At 46.6% G+C, this 19,590-nt stretch overlaps 1 protein-coding gene across 1 annotated transcript in view; it reads right to left on the bottom strand.

The window, feature by feature from the left end:
- ATRN (attractin) overlaps positions 1-19,590 on the bottom strand; it is a 222,363-nt gene that overhangs the window by 133,234 nt on the left and 69,539 nt on the right. The window contains exons 4-8 of the mRNA XM_069745133.1: positions 8,898-9,026; positions 8,131-8,333; positions 4,841-5,009; positions 4,397-4,484; positions 294-537 (exon numbers count right to left, since the gene is read on the bottom strand). Of these exons, the coding sequence (XP_069601234.1) occupies positions 294-537; positions 4,397-4,484; positions 4,841-5,009; positions 8,131-8,333; positions 8,898-9,026 (833 nt within the window). The remainder of the gene's footprint in view (positions 1-293; positions 538-4,396; positions 4,485-4,840; positions 5,010-8,130; positions 8,334-8,897; positions 9,027-19,590) is intronic.

Here is a 19,590-nt window from a genome sequence, read left to right as displayed (position 1 = left end):
TAGTGAGCATGTGCGACCACCATTCCTGCAGACGGGGCAGTGGTCGCACATGCTCACAATGGCTCCATTCACAATTGAGCACAAACCCTACGTCCATTGCCATCAATGAGTCTCGCGTGACGGCACGCCGTATCTGGGCATAACGGAGCGGCTCTGTACAGGATCGACTCTGAGGGATACGATTAATTAAAGGGGGCTTGTAATCATTAGTAAGGTAATGAGGGGCCACGCACCCCCCAGAGCAGACAGTGTGAGGATGTATACATAGCAATTATTGAGGACCCGTCACTCACCCAAGTTATATCTCTGGATGCTGCTGATGTAGCCATAAAGGGGACAATGGCCAAAAAATACCAGCATGACCGTACTGCTGTCCTTCAGAGTGACGATGTGGGCAGAGTGCCCAACCGCAGCGTACTGCTCCTTGGCGTTGGGTGAGAGCTGTTCCCAGGACTGGTTCTGAACATGGAACACCCACAGCTGGTTGGAAACGTTCCCTGTGGAGTCTATCTTACCACCATACATGTACATCTTATCCTAGGAGACAAAGACAAAGGTCCTGAAATAACCAGACTTCCATTTATCTATGGATGAGCAGATATACACAGACACCACTAGGGGGAGCTCACTACATACACATTATACAGCCACCACTAGGGGGAGCTCACTACATACACATTATACAGTCACCACTAGGGGGAGCTCACTACATACAGATTATACAGCCACCACTAGAGGGAGCTCACTACATACAGATTATACAGTCACCACTAGGAGGAGCTCACTACATACACATTATACAGTCACCACTAGGGGGAGCTCACTACATACACATTATACAGTCACCACTAGGGGGAGCTCACTACATACAGATTATACAGCCACCACTAGAGGGAGCTCACTACATACACATTATACAGTCACCACTAGGGGGAACTCACTACATACAGATTATACAGCCAGCACTAGAGGGAGCTCACTACATACGGATTATACAGACACCACTAGGGGGAGCTCACTACATACAGATTATACAGCTGTCACTAGGGGGAGCTCACTACATACAGATTATACAGTCACCACTAGGTGGAGCTCACTACATACACATTATACAGTCACCACTAGGGGGAGCTCACTACATACAGAATTATACAGTCACCACTAGGAGGAGCTCACTACATACAGATTATACAGACACCACTAGGGGGAGCTCACTACATACGGATTATACAGCCACCACTAGGGGGAGCTCACTACATACAGATTATACAGACACCACTAGAGGGAACTCACTACATACAGATTATACAGTCACCACTAGGGGGAGCTCACTACATACAGATTATACAGCCACCACTAGGGGGAGCTCACTACATACAGATTATACATCCACCACTAGGGGGAGCTCACTACATACAGATTATACATCCACCACTAGGGGGAGCTCACTACATACAGATTATACAGCCACCACTAGAGGGAGCTCACTACATACAGATTATACAGTCACCACTAGAGGGAGCTCACTACATACAGATTATACAGTCACCACTAGAGGGAGCTCACTACATACAGATTATGCAGCCATCACTAGAGGGAACTCACTACATACAGATTATACACCCACCACTAGAGGGAGCTCACTACATACAGATTATACAGACACCACTAGAGGGAACTCACTACATACAGATTATACAGACACCACTAGAGGGAACTCACTACATACAGCTTATACAGCCACCACTAGGGGGAGCTCACTACATACAGATTATACAGCCACTACTAGGGGGAGCTCACTGCATACAGATTATACAGTCACCACTAGGGGGAGCTCACTACATACAGATTATACAGTCACCACTAGGTGGAGCTCACTGCATACAGATTATACAGTCACCACTAGGGGGAGCTCACTACATACAGATTATACAGTCACCACTAGGTGGAGCTCACTACATACAGATTATACAGCCACCACTAGAGGGAGCTCACTGCATACATATTATACAGTCACCACTAGGTGGAGCTCACTACATACAGATTATACAGTCACCACTAGAGGGAGCTCACTACATACAGATTATACAGTCACCACTAGGGGGAGCTCACTGCATACAGATTGTACAGTCACCACTAGGGGGAGCTCACTACATACAGATTATACAGTCACCACTAGGTGGAGCTCACTACATACAGATTATACACCCACCACTAGAGGGAGCTCACTGCATACATATTATACAGTCACCACTAGGTGGAGCTCACTACATACAGATTATGCAGCCATCACTAGAGGGAACTCACTACATACAGATTATACAGACACCACTAGAGGGAGCTCACTACATACAGATTATACAGTCACCACTAGGGGGAGCTCACTACATACAGATTATACAGCCACCACTAGAGGGAGCTCACTACATACAGATTATGCAGCCATCACTAGAGGGAACTCACTACATACAGATTATACAGTCACCACTAGAGGGAGCTCACTACATACAGATTATACAGTCACCACTAGGGGGAGCTCACTGCATACAGATTATACAGTCACCACTAGGGGGAGCTCACTACATACAGATTATACAGTCACCACTAGGTGGAGCTCACTACATACAGATTATACACCCACCACTAGAGGGAGCTCACTGCATACATATTATACAGTCACCACTAGGTGGAGCTCACTACATACAGATTATGCAGCCATCACTAGAGGGAACTCACTACATACAGATTATACAGCCACCACTAGAGGGAGCTCACTACATACAGATTATGCAGCCATCACTAGAGGGAACTCACTACATACAGATTATACAGTCACCACTAGAGGGAGCTCACTACATACAGATTATACAGTCACCACTAGGGGGAGCTCACTGCATACAGATTATACAGTCACCACTAGGGGGAGCTCACTACATACAGATTATACAGTCACCACTAGGTGGAGCTCACTACATACAGATTATACACCCACCACTAGAGGGAGCTCACTGCATACATATTATACAGTCACCACTAGAGGGAGCTCACTACATACAGATTATGCAGCCATCACTAGAGGGAACTCACTACATACAGATTATACAGTCACCACTAGAGGGAGCTCACTACATACAGATTATACAGTCACCACTAGGAGGAGCTCACTACATACACATTATACAGTCATCACTAGGTGGAGCTCACTACAGATTATACAGTCACCACTAGGTGGAGCTCACTACATACAGATTATACAGCTGTCACTAGAGGGAACTCACTACATACAGATTATACAGACACCACTAGAGGGAACTCACTACATACAGATTATACAGACACCACTAGAGGGAGCTCACTGCATACAGATTATACAGTCACCACTAGGTGGAGCTCACTACAGATTATACACCCACCACTAGGGGGAGCTCACTACATACAGATTATACAGCCACCACTACGAGGAGCTCACTACATACACATTATACAGTCACCACTAGGGGGAGCTCACTACATACGGATTATACAGCCACCACTAGGTGGAGCTCACTACATACAGATTATACAGTCATCACTAGGTGGAGCTCACTACAGATTATACACCCACCACTAGGGGGAGCTCACTACATACAGATTATACAGCCACCACTACGAGGAGCTCACTACATACACATTATACAGTCACCACTAGGGGGAGCTCACTACATACGGATTATACAGCCACCACTAGGGGGAGCTCACTATATACAGATTATACAGCCACCACTAGGAGGAGCTCACTACATACGGATTATACAGTCACCACTAGGTGGAGCTCACTACAGATTATACACCCACCACTAGGGGGAGCTCACTACATACAGATTATACACCCACCACTAGGTGGAGCTCACTACATACAGATTATACAGCCACCACTAGGAGGAGCTCACTATATACACATTATACAGTCATCACTAGGGGGAGCTCACTATATACCGATAATACAGCCACCACTAGGGGGAGCTCACTACATACAGATTATACACCCACCACTAGGGGGAGCTCACTACATACACATTATACAGTCACCACTAGGTGGAGCTCACTACATACAGATTATACAGCCACCACTAGAGGGAGCTCACTGCATACAGATTTATACGGCCACCACTAGGGGGAGCTCACATAATATAAAATACAAAATAATAAGACAAATGTGTTCCAGATAGACCCCTCTAACTCTTTTGTAGGATCTGGTGGTTGATTTTAATAAAGTGTTTTATGTAATTCAGCAAGCACAGAACTAAAATATGATGTCCAGTACCCTTGACGTCCACACCTCTGTGCATTGATTGAGTCTGGCATTGTTGTATTTGTAGTTCCCCGACCTCAGGAGACTATGAACACAAGATGTTACCTTATATAACGCCAAGGAGTGTCCATATCGGCTGGCGACCGCGCTGACAGAACTGTTCAGCAGCCACTTGTGAGAGATCAGGTCGTACCTGTAGGAAACACAATCTGGTTACTGGCAAAGCACACGGATCATCCAGGGGAGCAAGAATCGATCCCCTAACCTACAAGTAAAATCTAACACCCTTCCCCAGGGATTACAAGATAACACGTTTTCTAGAAATTATTACGGTCGATCAGCAGCGAGCTTAATAAACCCAAGCTGCTCACAGAGCTGAGGGTTTGGTACTTGGTATCAGTCCGAAGGCTAAGCACAGCAGTGGCACCTGTCCTCCCCCTGTCCTGCCGCCGTGAGAGCAGATCCAGTGTTCTCATTCACTGGCCGTAAGCAGAGATCCTGAGAAACTAAGGGTTTTGCCATAGAAATGATAAAAACTGTGGTTCTCACGCCATAACCATCTGGTAACTGTTTTGGTTGAAGGTGTAGCCGCCCACTATCCACATGATGTCGTCCAGCACCACCGCCTTGTGCGAGGCTCTGCCCAGCTGCGGAGCCCAGAACTCTTCACGTGTCCAGAACGACTGGTTGGCAGGAACGGGGATGGAGCAACCGGGACCTGAAAAAAGGGACTAAATTATAGACCTAATTATACACCGACAACTGGAGAGTGAGCGACGCAAAGTGACCAGAACAAGGGGACGATTGTGGTAGTAGTGTGAAGAACGTGAGAAGTACGGGGAGCAGGGCAAGGTGGCTACAAACACTGTGTCCTGCAGGAGATCCAAAGGAGCTTAAAGGGATTGTCCAGGATTAGAAAAACATGGCCGCTTTCTTTTATAAACCGCGTCAACTGGGTACAGCACCTCAGCCGAGCTGCAATATCAGACACAACACACGGTCAGGGGTGAAGCTGTTTCTGAATGAAAGCAGCCATGATTTTCTAGTCCGGCCACCCCCTATAAAACCGAAGCATACTGCCAGCGGCCCCTAATAAGGATCCGTTTTATCTTCTGACATGTCTGTTTTAATAAGCACTTCCACTCCCCATGAAATAACGCAAACAAAGCAGCTATTAGCTGAAGCTGCTCCTCACCCACTTCCTGCTCTGTAGCTATTGGCTGAAGCTGCTCCTCACCCACTTCCTGCTCTGTAGCTATTGGCTGAAGCTGCTCCTCACCAACTTCCTGCTCTGTAGCTATTGGCTGAATCTGCTCCTCACCGACTTCCTGCTCTGTAGCTATTGGCTGAAGCTGCTCCTCACCGACTTCCTGCTCTGTAGCTATTGGCTGAAGCTGCTCCTCACCGACTTCCTGCTCTGTAGCTATTGGCTGAATCTGCTCTCACCGACTTCCTGTTCTGTAGCTATTGGCTGAATGTGCTCTCACCGACTTTCTGCTCTGCAGCTATTGGCTGAAGCTGCTCTCACCGACTTCCTGCTCTGTAGCTATTGGCTGAATCTGCTCTCACCGACTTCCTGCTCTGCAGCTATTGGCTGAAGCTGCTCTCACCGACTTCCTGCTCTGTAGCTATTGGCTGAATCTGCTCTCACCGACTTCCTGCTCTGCAGCTATTGGCTGAAGCTGCTCCTCCCCAACTTCCTGCTCTGCAGCTATTGGCTCAAGCTGCTCCTCCCCAACTTCCTGCTCTGCAGCTATTGACTGAAGCTGCTCCTCCCCAACTTCCTGCTCTGCAGCTATTGGCTCAAGCTGCTCCTCCCCAACTTCCTGCTCTGCAGCTATTGACTGAAGCTGCTCTCACTGACTTCCTGCTCTGCAGCGATAGGGTGAAGCTGCTCTCACTGACTTCCTACTTTGTAGCTATTGGCTGAAGCAGCTCCTCAAAGGCTACCTGAAGTGCTACATTTAGCTGAAGCTGCTCCTCACTGACTTCCTGCTCTGCAGCTATTGGCTGAAGCTGCTCTCACTGACTTCCTGCTCTGCAGCGATAGGGTGAAGCTGCTCCTCACCGACTTCCTGCTCTGCAGCTATTGGCTGAAGCTGCTCCTCACTGACTTCCTGCTCTGCAGCTATTGGCTGAAGTTGCTCTCACTGACTTCCTGCTCTGCAGCTATTGGCTGTTTATTGGAGCTGTCCTTATAACCCGAGACATCTGGGTAATACTAGCAGGGGGGTTACACAAGTGTTTTCTCGACCCCATTCTTTTGATGTGCTTGTTGATTATTGTTTGGATACTGAAGTGCTGCATTACTGAAGTGCTCTCACTGACTTCCTGCTCTGCAGCTATTGGCTGAAGCTGCTCCTCACTGACTTCCTGCTCTTCAGCTATTGGCTGAAGCTGCTCTCACTGACTTCCTGCTCTGCAGCTATTGGCTGAAGCTGCTCCTCACCGACTTCCTGCTCTGCAGCTATTGGCTGAAGCTCCTCTCACTAACTTCCTGCTCTGCAGCGATAGGGTGAAGCTGCTCCTCACTGACTTCCTACCCTGTAGCTATTGGCTGAAGCAGCTCCTCAAAGGCTACCTGAAGTGCTACATTTAAGACCAAAGAAAGGAGTGAACCAGTCCCACAAAACATAATAAAAATCAATCATGCTTTATTATTACAAAAAGTCATATCCACAAAAACACACAAAACACATAAATCCAGTAAACTGCTGTCATAGCAAATATAGAAGGAAATCAAGAAGGAAACATGCCGGTAAGCTGGGTAGCCTACAGGGGAACTAGTACATCCACAGGAAAATGCATGGGAATCATGAACGAATGTAAAGTGCAAATGCCAGCATATAGTGCTTTAGCACTCCATCAGTGCTACCAACTCGCTAGTCAAACAGTCATTCCCAAAGGCTTACCCATAATGTAAACGGATAGCTCCCCACGGCTCCCAGCAGCCCCTTAAGGGCTGCTCTGCAGCTATTGGCTGAAGCTGCTCCTCACTGACTTCCTGCTCTGCAGCTATTGGCTGAAGCTGCTCCTCACTGACTTCCTGCTCTGCAGCTATTGGCTGAAGCTGCTCTCACTGACTTTCTGCTCTGCAGCTATTGGCTGAAGCTGCTCTCACTGACTTCCTGCTCTGCAGCGATAGGCTGAAAGCTGCTCCTCAAAGGCTACCTGAAGTGCTACATTTGGCTCAAGCTGCTCCTCACTGACATCCTGATATGCTGCTATTGTTCATATCTGCTCCTCACCGAGTTCCTGCTCTTCAGCTATTAGTTGTATATGCTCCTCACTGACTTCCTGCTCTGCTGCTATTGGCTGTATATGCTCCTCAATGACTTCCAGGTCTAAAGCTATTGGCTGAAGCTGCCCCTCACTGACTTCCTGCTCTGCAGCTATTGGTTGTATCTGTTCCTTATTGACTTCCTGGTCTGCAGCTATTGGCTGAAGCAGCTCCTCACAAGCTACATGAAGTGCCGTTATTGGCCGAAACTGCTCCTCACTGACGACCAACACTGCAGCTATTGGCTGAAGATGATCCTCACAGGCTTCCTGAAGTGCTGCTATTGGGTGAGGCTGCGCTGCACATAAAACACTCGGTGCACCCAGACACTTCTATATACAATATATACCGTGCTGTATACTTTTAGCCTTTGTATAGAGACTACAGGTTTCCTGCATATGTGCTGCCAAATTAAATCCAAGAGGGAAGTCTGTGGCCAGACAGCGACCCGACGCTGACACCTCTAATCCTTAAACATAGCGATGTAAGGAGAGATTATCCGCTCCTAGACGTTCAGCTGAGATTACCGTGTGGTAAGTGACCCACGGCGCGCGCTCACCTTGCCAGCCATCGTAGCAGTCGCAGCTCTTGGTGCCGTCCGTGCTGCAGTTCCCACGCTCGGGGAAGCCGCAGTTGTCCCTGCAGTAGGGGATGTCGCAGGCCGCTCCCTTCCATTGCTCGAAGCATTCACAGCTCACCTCGCTGTCGTTCGCCTGCACGCAGATCCCACGTCCGGAGCAGTTGTTAGGACACGTGTTTATGCTGCAATGTAAGGGGGAATATGTAGGGTCAATGGGACACAACATTCTGCAGCCTACTGAGCTGTGATTAAAGGGGTCCTTCCCACCTCATTTACCTTTGCTCTACTTAAAGGGGTTGTCTGGAATACATTGATACAAGATCAGTGGCACAAGCAGCGTTGAGAAGGGTTATTTTTTAACATCCGCTAATATTTTGTGCATTTCCCATTGTAAGAGGTCAGCAGCCTGCGGTCTGGAAGACCCCCACTCGCTGTATGCCAAAACAGACTAATGCGGTCACAGCAAACTGCAAGGGATGATGGGAGAAGCAGTTTCACAAGGGGCTGGAGCGCCGCTGGTCGCCAACTGCTCATCGACTGTGTATCCCCGACATCCACCGTCTCAGGGGGGTAAAGAACAGAGTGGACAGGTCGCAGAAGGGGGGTGGGGGCGGAGCGGCCGGGCCACGGGTGGGGGCGGAGCGGCCGGGCCACAGGGGGGTGCGGAGCGGCGGGGCAGGGGCCCGCCATGGTCAGGCTGCAAAGATTGACTGCACATTTTGAAGTGTTGTAACGCTTTATTTTACCTGTAGCTGATATTGAAGCCGGTCAGGTTGTAGGCCGCGTCACTGAAGAAATGTAATAGTGCATATCCAGACGTAGTGGCCACTTCCGGGACTGTGTCGTTGCCTTCACTCTCAGGAATGATGAGTCCACTGCAAAAAAAAAATAATGAGTAAAAAAAAAAAAAAATCTGCATTTAAAACTTTTTTCCAGCACGACGTAACGTGTATAAAACATCCTGCGTATTCCTAATCTACTTTGTGTCTCAGATACGCGCTCTGATTGCAGGCTGTGAATGGAAACACTGTACATTCGGAAGCCAAACCCTAAGACACAGAGCCCTGCAGCTGCCTGAGCAGCAAGTCTGCAGTCACTGACAGCCGGCAGGGGCTTTACGTCAGAAAAACAGTATATTTCCAGGGTTTATCGGACAGGCTGCATACTGGGAGCAGGAGACGCATCAAGCCAAGCACGTGATACAGCAACAGGTAATGGCCCAGGCGCTGCATCGCCTCTATCGCTAACATAAAATGTGCATCAATAGCAAATTACACGACCACCGCTGGTCAGGAAGGTCATTTACAGCAAATATGATGGTGGTCTGGCAGCACAGACCCCACAACACCTCCTACAATAATAAACAGAGTTTACGTTCCTTGCAATTATCCTGATCCTGAAATATCAGGAAAATCAGTCTTTCTGCTGCTCTGATCCAGGAGCAGTTTTTCTTTTGTGCCCCTCCGTTCTCCATCATGTCCCCAATAATAAAGATGGAGGCTAAATAACACCGGCAGGTTCTGCCGGGAATGATGGGGGTTCAGCTCCTCCACCTACCAGTGCATCCACTGTCAGCGCAGGGTTAACGAGAACCCGTCAAAGCAGTTTTTAAATTTAAATGGATTATCTCGTCCAACTGCCGCTGAGGATCGGATTCCGGAACAGTAATTCTTCCTGGACCCTCAGGTCCAATCCTACATCCATCATAAATTCTTCCAGGACTTTCAGGTCCAATCCTACGTCCATCAGGAATTCTTCCAGGGCCCTCAGGTCCAATCGTACATCCATCAGGAATTCTTCCAGGGCCCTCAGGTCCAATCGTACATCCATCAGGAATTCTTCCAGGACCCTCAGGTCCAATCTTACGTCCATCAGGAATTCTTCCAGGACCCTCAGGTCCAATCCTATGTCCATCAGGAATTCTTCCAGGACCCTCAGGTCCAATCCTACGTCCACCAGAAATTAAAAAGCACATTTTTTTTCTTCAACCAGCTGGGCGTGTACCACAAATCTATGTGGGTGTGGCTGTGCTCTGATTGGCCAGCTTCAGAGGAGAAAAAAAGAAACCGCCCACAGAGCACTCTTGCGGTATACGCCTAGCTGGCGGATGGAAAACTGTTCACCTTTATTACCAGGGGATATAACTTTGGGACCGAGCGGCACAGGAAAAAAAGGAAGACCGTTCCGGAATCAGCGGTGCTACCCCAATTCAAGGAGGTAATCCATTTTAAATTTTAAAAAAAAATCCAGCGAAAGGTCCTCTTCCTGACAGATAAAGTAATAGTAAGACCAATGTCAAGTCCATGTCTGATGCGGGCTCAGGAGCTCAGCCTGCACCATTCCCTGCAGATGATGGCGGTGTTATTCAGCCATCATCTGTCTATGACAGACACAGATGTAGGAGAGCTACGCACACTGCTGTTAACCTGTTATATGCCACTGGCAATCACAGCACACAATGAAGGAGGAGGACATGCAGTTCCACGCATCCTTCGGACCCCACAATAGGCTGCCATTGTAACTAGGGGGCTACTGTAATACTGGGGTAATGCTGTGCACAGTGCAGGTAGCAGAGAGATCACAGCTTTAAGTGACTTCATACAGAAAGAATTAAACAAAAAGTTTTAAAAACTTGAACATTTCAGTTACTTTTCTCATTAAAAATAAAGAATTTTTTTTTATTTTAACGTACACAATGTGATATGTACTTGTCCAAATCTAAGAATAAAATGAACGCCAAAATGAGAAGGAAAAAAAAAAACAACTTGTTTTTCAGCCACAGCCGCACCGGAAAAAAAAAAAAAAAGTAATAAAGTGATCAAAATGCAAACGGGTATATTTATTGGTTCCATTCTGGGCTGAAAAAAATATTTGTCACCTTTTATTGAATTTTTTTCTGGAGGGGGCAGTGATTTAAAACTTGCAATATTTCTGGTATGTAATTTTCTTTTTCGGTCTTTACAGTATTGGTTAATTTTATATCTTGATCTGATTTTATTGAACGCAGCGATGAGAAAAAAAAAATCATTTGGGGAGGAGAAATGTGTGGGACAGATATAAATGGTAAAGCTACAGAAAATAAACATGCAACATAAAAAAAAAATTATACTGACATTTAAATAACTAGCTGCAGCAGGAGCCTCTCCCCTTTACAGTAAGAAAAAAAAGAAAAAAAAAGATTCTTAAGCCCCGCCCTTCAATTAAAGCCTAGAGACAAAAATGGAAAACATGAGCATAAGATAATCCGTCGGTCCTGGAAGGGTTTGGACAAGGCTGATCAGGGGGAATGCAGGAAATGTTCATGGAGATTCTCTCGCCTTGGACTTTTCGCTTACATTTCTGGGTGTACTGTCCCTTTAAGAAGTCAGCAGTAATGTGTCAGCAGGGTGGAGCCGAGCCGGAGATCGTTTCCCAGGAGGGCTACTACCAGCAGAATTTTATAAGCAGTTATGTAAAGGGTGTGAGGAAATCTGTTCTAAGAAACAAAAGTTTTCAGGATCTGAAGTTTCGTTACAGGAAGAAAAAAATTGGATTGAAGCCGTGCGAAATGGCTCAGGAGCCGAAGGGGGAGAGAAATAAAGCTGCAACACCGGCGGCAATATAACGGCACTGACCGGGTACGGCAAGGGTCACAAGAAGGCACAAAATAAGGAAAAAGCACCTAAAAAACGGACAAGAGGCAAAAGGCAAATATTACAAAACACATGAAAGTTGTAAAAGAGCTAAAAAAAAAATCTGATGGTCAATTGTTTCATTACATTTTTAGGTCTTAATAGAAATAATCTCAGCACCTTCAAGTAAAGCATTCTTCCCAATATAAAAAATTATATAAATAAACTGCAACAATGCGATTCCAATCCAGGGTCAGCAACAGCCGAAAATGCATCAATTTCCTCCCCCCGGTAAATGTACCAAATAATGAGGGTCAAGTTATCTGGCTAAATGCTCGTGGCTTCACATAGATCACGGCTACGAAGAACCAACAACAGTCATTCAAATGGCATCTAACATCGTATTGTGGCACCGAGCCAGTGACTACTATGGCTGACCTCCATCCAGTGTAATGTATCCAGAGATACGCACAAGCCCGAAATCACAGCCAGGTGGGAAGACATTAATGCAACAAGGGTCAGAAACAGCACAGCATGGAGACAAGGACTGCACAGCATCTACTATGTACAGGAATGTAACTGCTATAATACCGCCCCTATGTACAAGAATATAACTACTATAATACTGCCCCTATGTACAAGAATATAACTACTATAATACTGCCCCTATGTACAAGAATATAACTACTATAATACTGCCCCTATGTACAAGAATATAACTACTATAATACTGCCCCTATGTACAAGAATATAACTACTATAATACTGCCCCTATGTACAAGAATATAACTACTATAATACTGTCCTCTATGTACAAGAATATAACTACTATAATACTGCCCCTATGTACAAGAATATAACTACTATAATACTGCTCCTATGTACAAGAATATAACTACTATAATACTGTCCTCTATGTACAAGAATATAACTACTATAATACTGCCCCTATGTACAAGAATATAACTACTATAATACTGCTCCTATGTACAAGAATATAACTACTATAATACTGCCCCTATGTACAAGAATATAACTACTATAATACTGCTCCTATGTACAAGAATATAACTACTATAATACTGCTCCTATGTACAAGAATATAACTACTATAATACAGTCCTCTATGTACAAGAATATAACTACTATAATACTGCCCCTATGTACAAGAATATAACTACTATAGTACTGCTCCTATGTACAAGAATATAACTACTATAATACTGCCCCTATGTACAAGAATATAACTACTATAATACTGCCCAATGTACAAGAATATAACTGCTATAATACTGCCCCTATGTACAAGAATATAACTGCTATAATACTGCCGCTATGTACAAGAATATAACTGCTATAATACTGCTCCTATATACAAGAATATAACTACTATAATACTGCTCCTATGTACAAGAATATAACTACTATAATACTGCTCCTATGTACAAGAATATAACTACTATAATACTGCTCCATGTACAAGAATATAACTACTATAATACTGTCCTCTATGTACAAGAATATAACTACTATAATACTGCCCCTATGTACAAGAATATAACTACTATAATACTGCTCCTATGTACAAGAATATAACTACTATAATACTGCCCCTATGTACAAGAATATAACTACTATAATACTGCCCTATGTACAAGAATATAACTACTATAATACTGCTCCTATGTGCAAGAATATAACTACTATAATACTGCTCCTATGTACAAGAATATAACTACTATAATACTGCTCCTATGTACAAGAATATAACTACTATAATACTGCTCCTATGTACAAGAATATAACTACTATAATACTGCCCCTATGTACAAGAATATAACTACTATAATACTGCTCCTATGTACAAGAATATAACTACTATAATACTGCCCCTATGTACAAGAATATAACTACTATAATACCGCTTCTATGTACAAGAATTTAACTACTATAATACTATAATATGTGCAAGAATATCTATATATATAATTGCCTAAGGGTTTTTCCGTCTGTCTGTCTGTCTGTCTTTCTGTCTGTCTGTCCTGGAAATCCCGGCCCTCTGATTGGTCGAGGCCGCCAGGCCTCGACCAATCAGAGACCGGCACAGCATCGACGTAGAAATCCCGCGTCTCTGATTGGTCGAGGCCGCCAGGCCTCGACCAATCAGCAACGGGCACAGCGACGATGATGTCATAATGGTTGCCATGGCGACGATGATGTCATAAAGGTTGCCTCGATCAATCAGCGACGGACACAGTCTGCCGCGAATTCTGGAATCATCATTGTCCATATATTACAGGGACATGCATATTCTAGAATACCCGATGCGTTAGAATCGGGCCACAATCTAGTAACTACTATAATACTACACCTATGTACAAGAATATAACTACTATAATACTGCCCCTATGTACAAGAATAACTACAATACTGCTCCTATGTACCAGAATATAATACTACTAGATGGTGGCCCGATTCTAACGCATTGGGTATTCTAGAATATGCATGTCCACGTAGTATATTGCCCAGTCACGTAATATATTGCCCAGCCACGTAGTATATTGCCCAGCCACGTAGTATATTGCCCAGTCACGTAGTATATTGCCCAGTCACGTAGTATATTGCCCAGTCACGTAGTATATTGCCCAGTCACGTAGTATATTGCCCAGTCACGTAGTATATTGCCCAGCCACGTAGTATATTGCCCAGTCACGTAGTATATTGCCCAGTCACGTAGTATATTGCCCAGTCACGTAGTATATTGCCCAGCCACGTAGTATATTGCCCAGCCACGTAGTATATTGCCCAGTCACGTAGTATATTGCCCAGTCACGTAGTATATTGCCCAGCCACGTAGTATATAGCACAGCCCACGTAGTACGGTATATTGGCCAGTCATGTAGTATATTGCCCAGCCACATAGTATATAGCAGAGCCACGTAGTATATTGTCCAGCCACGTAGTATATTGGCCAGCACAGAGGCACGTAGTATAGACACTTAAAAAAAAATAAAAATAAACATATACTCACCTTCCGAAGGCCCGTTGAAGTCCTGCTTTACTTACCATCCGCCGCCTTTCCGGCTCCTCTCCACGCTCCAGGGATCGCTCCATTGCAAGCGGCAGCTTCCGGTCCCAGGGCTGGTGTGAGCAGGACCAATGATGACGTCGCGGTCTGACGTCGCGGTCACATGACCACGGGTCCTTGTCGCACACCAGCCCTGGGACCAGAAGCTGGCGCTTGCATTGGAGCGGTCCCGGGAGCGTGGCGAGGAGCGAGAAAGGCGGCGGAGGGTGAGTATAGCAGGTTTTTTGTTGTTTTTTTTTATTATTTTTAACATGACATATTTTTACTATTGATGCTGCATAGGCAGCATCAATAGTAAATAGTTGGGGACACACAGCATTAATAGCAGCGGTAACGGAGTGTGTTACACTGGGGGCCGTTACCGCTGCCATTAACCCTGTGTGAGCGGTGAGTGGAGGGGATTACAGAGCGGGCGCCGGGCACTGAGTGCAGGGGAGTAGGGGAGGGACTAATCGGACTGTGCCTGTCACTGATTGGTCGTGGCAGCCATGACAGGCAGCTTCCGAGACCAATCAGCGAATAAATAACCGTGACAGAAGGACAGACAGACAGACGGAAGTGACCCTTAGACAATTATCTATATAGATAATACTGCTCCTATATACAAAAATATAACTACTAAAATACTGCTCCCTTTGTGTACAAGAATACAACTACCGTATATACTCGAGTATAAGCTGAGATTTTCAGCCCTTTTTTTGGGCTGAAAGTCCCCCTCTCGGCTTATACTAGAATCATACCCGGGGGTCGGCAGGTGAGGCGGGGGCCATCTAATAATACTCACCTACTCCTGGCGCGGTCCCTGCAGGTCCCTGCTTCTTCCAGCACTGCATATTCTTCCTGTACTGAGCGGTCACATAGTACCGCTCATTACAGTAATGAATATGCGGCTCTACATCCCATAGGGGTGGAGCCACATATTCATTACTGTAATGAGCGTTAACGGTGACCGCTCAGTATAGGAAGAAGATGCAGCGGCGGGAGAAGCAGGGACTGCACAGTGCCAGGAGCAGGTGAGTATACGGGGAGGGGAGCGTAGCGCTGCGCAATATTTACCAATCCTCGTTCCGGTGCGGCTCCGTCATCAGCGTCCTCTGGCTGTGACGCTCAGGTGAAAGGGCGCGGAGATGTAGTCAGTGCGCGCCCTCTGCTGAACGTCAGTGCTGAGGACGGAGCCGCACCCGAACGAGGAGCAGGTGAAAGTGCCTGGGTCCTGAGCGACGGAGAGGTGAGTATATGATTTTTTTTTTTTATTGCAGCCACAGCATATGGGGCAAGTGACTGTGCGGAGCATCTTATAGGGCCATAACACTTGTGCAGCACTATATGGGGCAAGTGGCTGTACGGAGCATCTTATGGGGCCATAACACTTGTGCAGCACTATATGGGGCAAGTGGCTGTACGGAGCATCTTATGGGGCCATAACACTTGTGCAGCACTATATGGGGCAAGTGGCTGTACGGAGCATCTTATGGGGCCATAACACTTGTGCAGCACTATATGGGGCAAGTGTCTGTACGGAGCATCTTATGGGGCCATAACACTTGTGCAGCATTATATGGGGCAAGTGACTGTGCGGAGCATCTTATAGGGCCATAACACTTGTGCAGCACTATATGGGGCAAGTGACTGTACGGAGCATCTTATGGGGCCATAACACTTGTGCAGCACTATATGGGGCAAGTGACTGTATGGAGCATCTTATAGGGCCATAACACTTGTGCAGCACTATAAGGGGCAGTGTCTGTACGGAGCATCTTATGGGGCCATAACACTTGTGCAGCATTATATGGGGCAAGTGACTGTGCGGAGCATCTTATAGGGCCATAACACTTGTGCAGCACTATATGGGGCAAGTGGCTGTACGGAGCATCTTATGGGGCCATAACACTTGTGCAGCACTATATGGGGCAAGTGGCTGTACGGAGCATCTTATGGGGCCATAACACTTGTGCAGCACTATATGGGGCAAGTGACTGTACGGAGCATCTTATGGGGCCATAACACTTGTGCAGCACTATATGGGGCAAGTGGCTGTACGGAGCATCTTATGGGGCCATAACACTTGTGCAGCACTATATGGGGCAAGTGGCTGTACGGAGCATCTTATGGGGCCATAACACTTGTGCAGCACTATATGGGGCAAGTGGCTGTACGGAGCATCTTATGGGGCCATAACACTTGTGCAGCACTATATGGGGCAAGTGACTGTACGGAGCATCTTATGGGGCCATAACACTTGTGCAGCACTATATGGGGCAGTGACTGTACGGAGCATCTTATGGGGCCATAACACTTGTGCAGCACTATATGGGGCAAGTGTCTGTACGGAGCATCTTATGGGGCCATAACACTTGTGCAGCACTATATGGGGCAAGTGACTGTATGGAGCATCTTATGGGGCCATAACACTTGTGCAGCACTATAAGGGGCAGTGTCTGTACGGAGCATCTTATGGGGCCATAACACTTGTGCAGCATTATATGGGGCAAGTGACTGTGCGGAGCATCTTATAGGGCCATAACACTTGTGCAGCACTATATGGGGCAAGTGGCTGTACGGAGCATCTTATGGGGCCATAACACTTGTGCAGCACTATATGGGGCAAGTGACTGTACGGAGCATCTTATGGGGCCATAACACTTGTGCAGCACTATATGGGGCAGTGACTGTACGGAGCATCTTATGGGGCCATAACACTTGTGCAGCACTATATGGGGCAAGTGTCTGTACGGAGCATCTTATGGGGCCATAACACTTGTGCAGCACTATATGGGGTAAGTGACTGTGCGGAGCATCTTATGGGGCCATAACACTTGTGCAGCACTATATGGGGCAAGTGACTGTGCGGAGCATCTTATAGGGCCATAACACTTGTGCAGCACTATATGGGGCAAGTGGCTGTACGGAGCATCTTATGGGGCCATAACACTTGTGCAGCACTATATGGGGCAGTGACTGTACGGAGCATCTTATGGGGCCATAACACTTGTGCAGCACTATATGGGGCAAGTGTCTGTACGGAGCATCTTATGGGGCCATAACACTTGTGCAGCACTATATGGGGTAAGTGACTGTGCGGAGCATCTTATGGGGCCATAACACTTGTGCAGCACTATATGGGGCAAGTGACTGTATGGAGCATCTTATGGGGCCATAACTCTTGTGGAGCACTATATGGGGTAAGTGACAGTGCGGAGCATCTTATGGGGCCATAACTCTTGTGCAGCACTATAAGGGGCAAGTGACTGTATGGAGCATCTTATGGGGCCATAACACTTGTGCAGCACTATATGGGGTAAGTGACTGTGCGGAGCATCTTATGGGGCCATAACACTTGTGCAGCACTATAAGGGGCAAGTGGCTGTACGGAGCATCTTATGGGGCCATAACACTTGTGCAGCACTATATGGGGCAAGTGACTGTATGGAGCATCTTATGGGGCCATAACACTTGTGCAGCACTATATGGGGTAAGTGACTGTACGGAGCATCTTATGGGGCCATAACACTTGTGCAGCACTATAAGGGGCAGTGTCTGTACGGAGCATCTAATGGGGCCATAACACTTGTGCAGCACTATATGGGGCAGTGACTGTATGGAGCATCTTATGGGGCCATAACACTTGTGCAGCACTATAAGGAGCAGTGTCTGTATGGAGCATCTTATGGGGCCATAACACTTGTGCAGCACTATAAGGGGCAGTGACTGTATGGAGCATCTTATGGGGCCATAACACTTGTGCAGCACTATATGGGGCAAGTGGCTGTATGGAGCATCTTATGGGGCCATAACACTTGTGCAGCACTATAAGGGGCAAGTGACTGTATGGAGCATCTTATGGGGCCATAACTCTTGTGCAGCACTATAAGGGGCAGTGACTGTATGGAGCATCTTATGGGGCCATAACACTTGTGCAGCACTATAAGGGGCAGTGTCTGTATGGAGCATCTTATGGGGCCATAACACTTGTGCAGCACTATAAGGGGCAAGTGACTGTATGGAGCATCTTATGGGGCCATAACTCTTGTGCAGCACTATATGGGGCAGTGACTGTACGGAGCATCTTATGGGGCCATAACACTTGTGCAGCACTATATGGGGCAAGTGGCTGTACGGAGCATCTTATGGGGCCATAACACTTGTGCAGCACTATATGGGGTAAGTGACTGTGCAGAGCATCTTATGGGGCCATAACACTTGTGCAGCACTATATGGGGCAAGTGACTGTACGGAGCATCTTATGGGGCCATAACACTTGTGCAGCACTATAAGGGGCAAGTGACTGTATGGAGCATCTTATGGGGCCATAACTCTTGTGCAGCACTATAAGGGGCAAGTGGCTGTACGGAGCATCTTATGGGGCCATAACACTTGTGCAGCACTATATGGGGCAAGTGACTGTACGGAGCATCTTATGGGGCCATAACACTTGTGCAGCACTATAAGGGGCAGTGACTGTATGGAGCATCTTATGGGGCCATAACACTTGTGCAGCACTATAAGGGGCAGTGACTGTATGGAGCATCTTATGGGGCCATAACGTTTGTGCAGCACTATAAGGGGCAGTGACTGTACGGAGCATCTTATGGGGCCATAACGTTTGTGCAGCACTATAAGGGGCAGTGACTGTACGGAGCATCTTATGGGGCCATAACTCTTGTGCAGCACTATATGGGGCAGTGACTGTACGGAGCATCTTATGGGGCCATAACACTTGTGCAGCACTATATGGGGCAA

Source organism: Ranitomeya imitator, chromosome 1 (genome assembly GCF_032444005.1).
Source record: "Ranitomeya imitator isolate aRanImi1 chromosome 1, aRanImi1.pri, whole genome shotgun sequence".
NCBI lineage: Eukaryota > Metazoa > Chordata > Amphibia > Anura > Dendrobatidae > Ranitomeya > Ranitomeya imitator.
The sequence above is the reverse complement of the archived record's forward strand: the minus strand, read 5'-3'. Positions and strand labels throughout refer to the sequence as shown.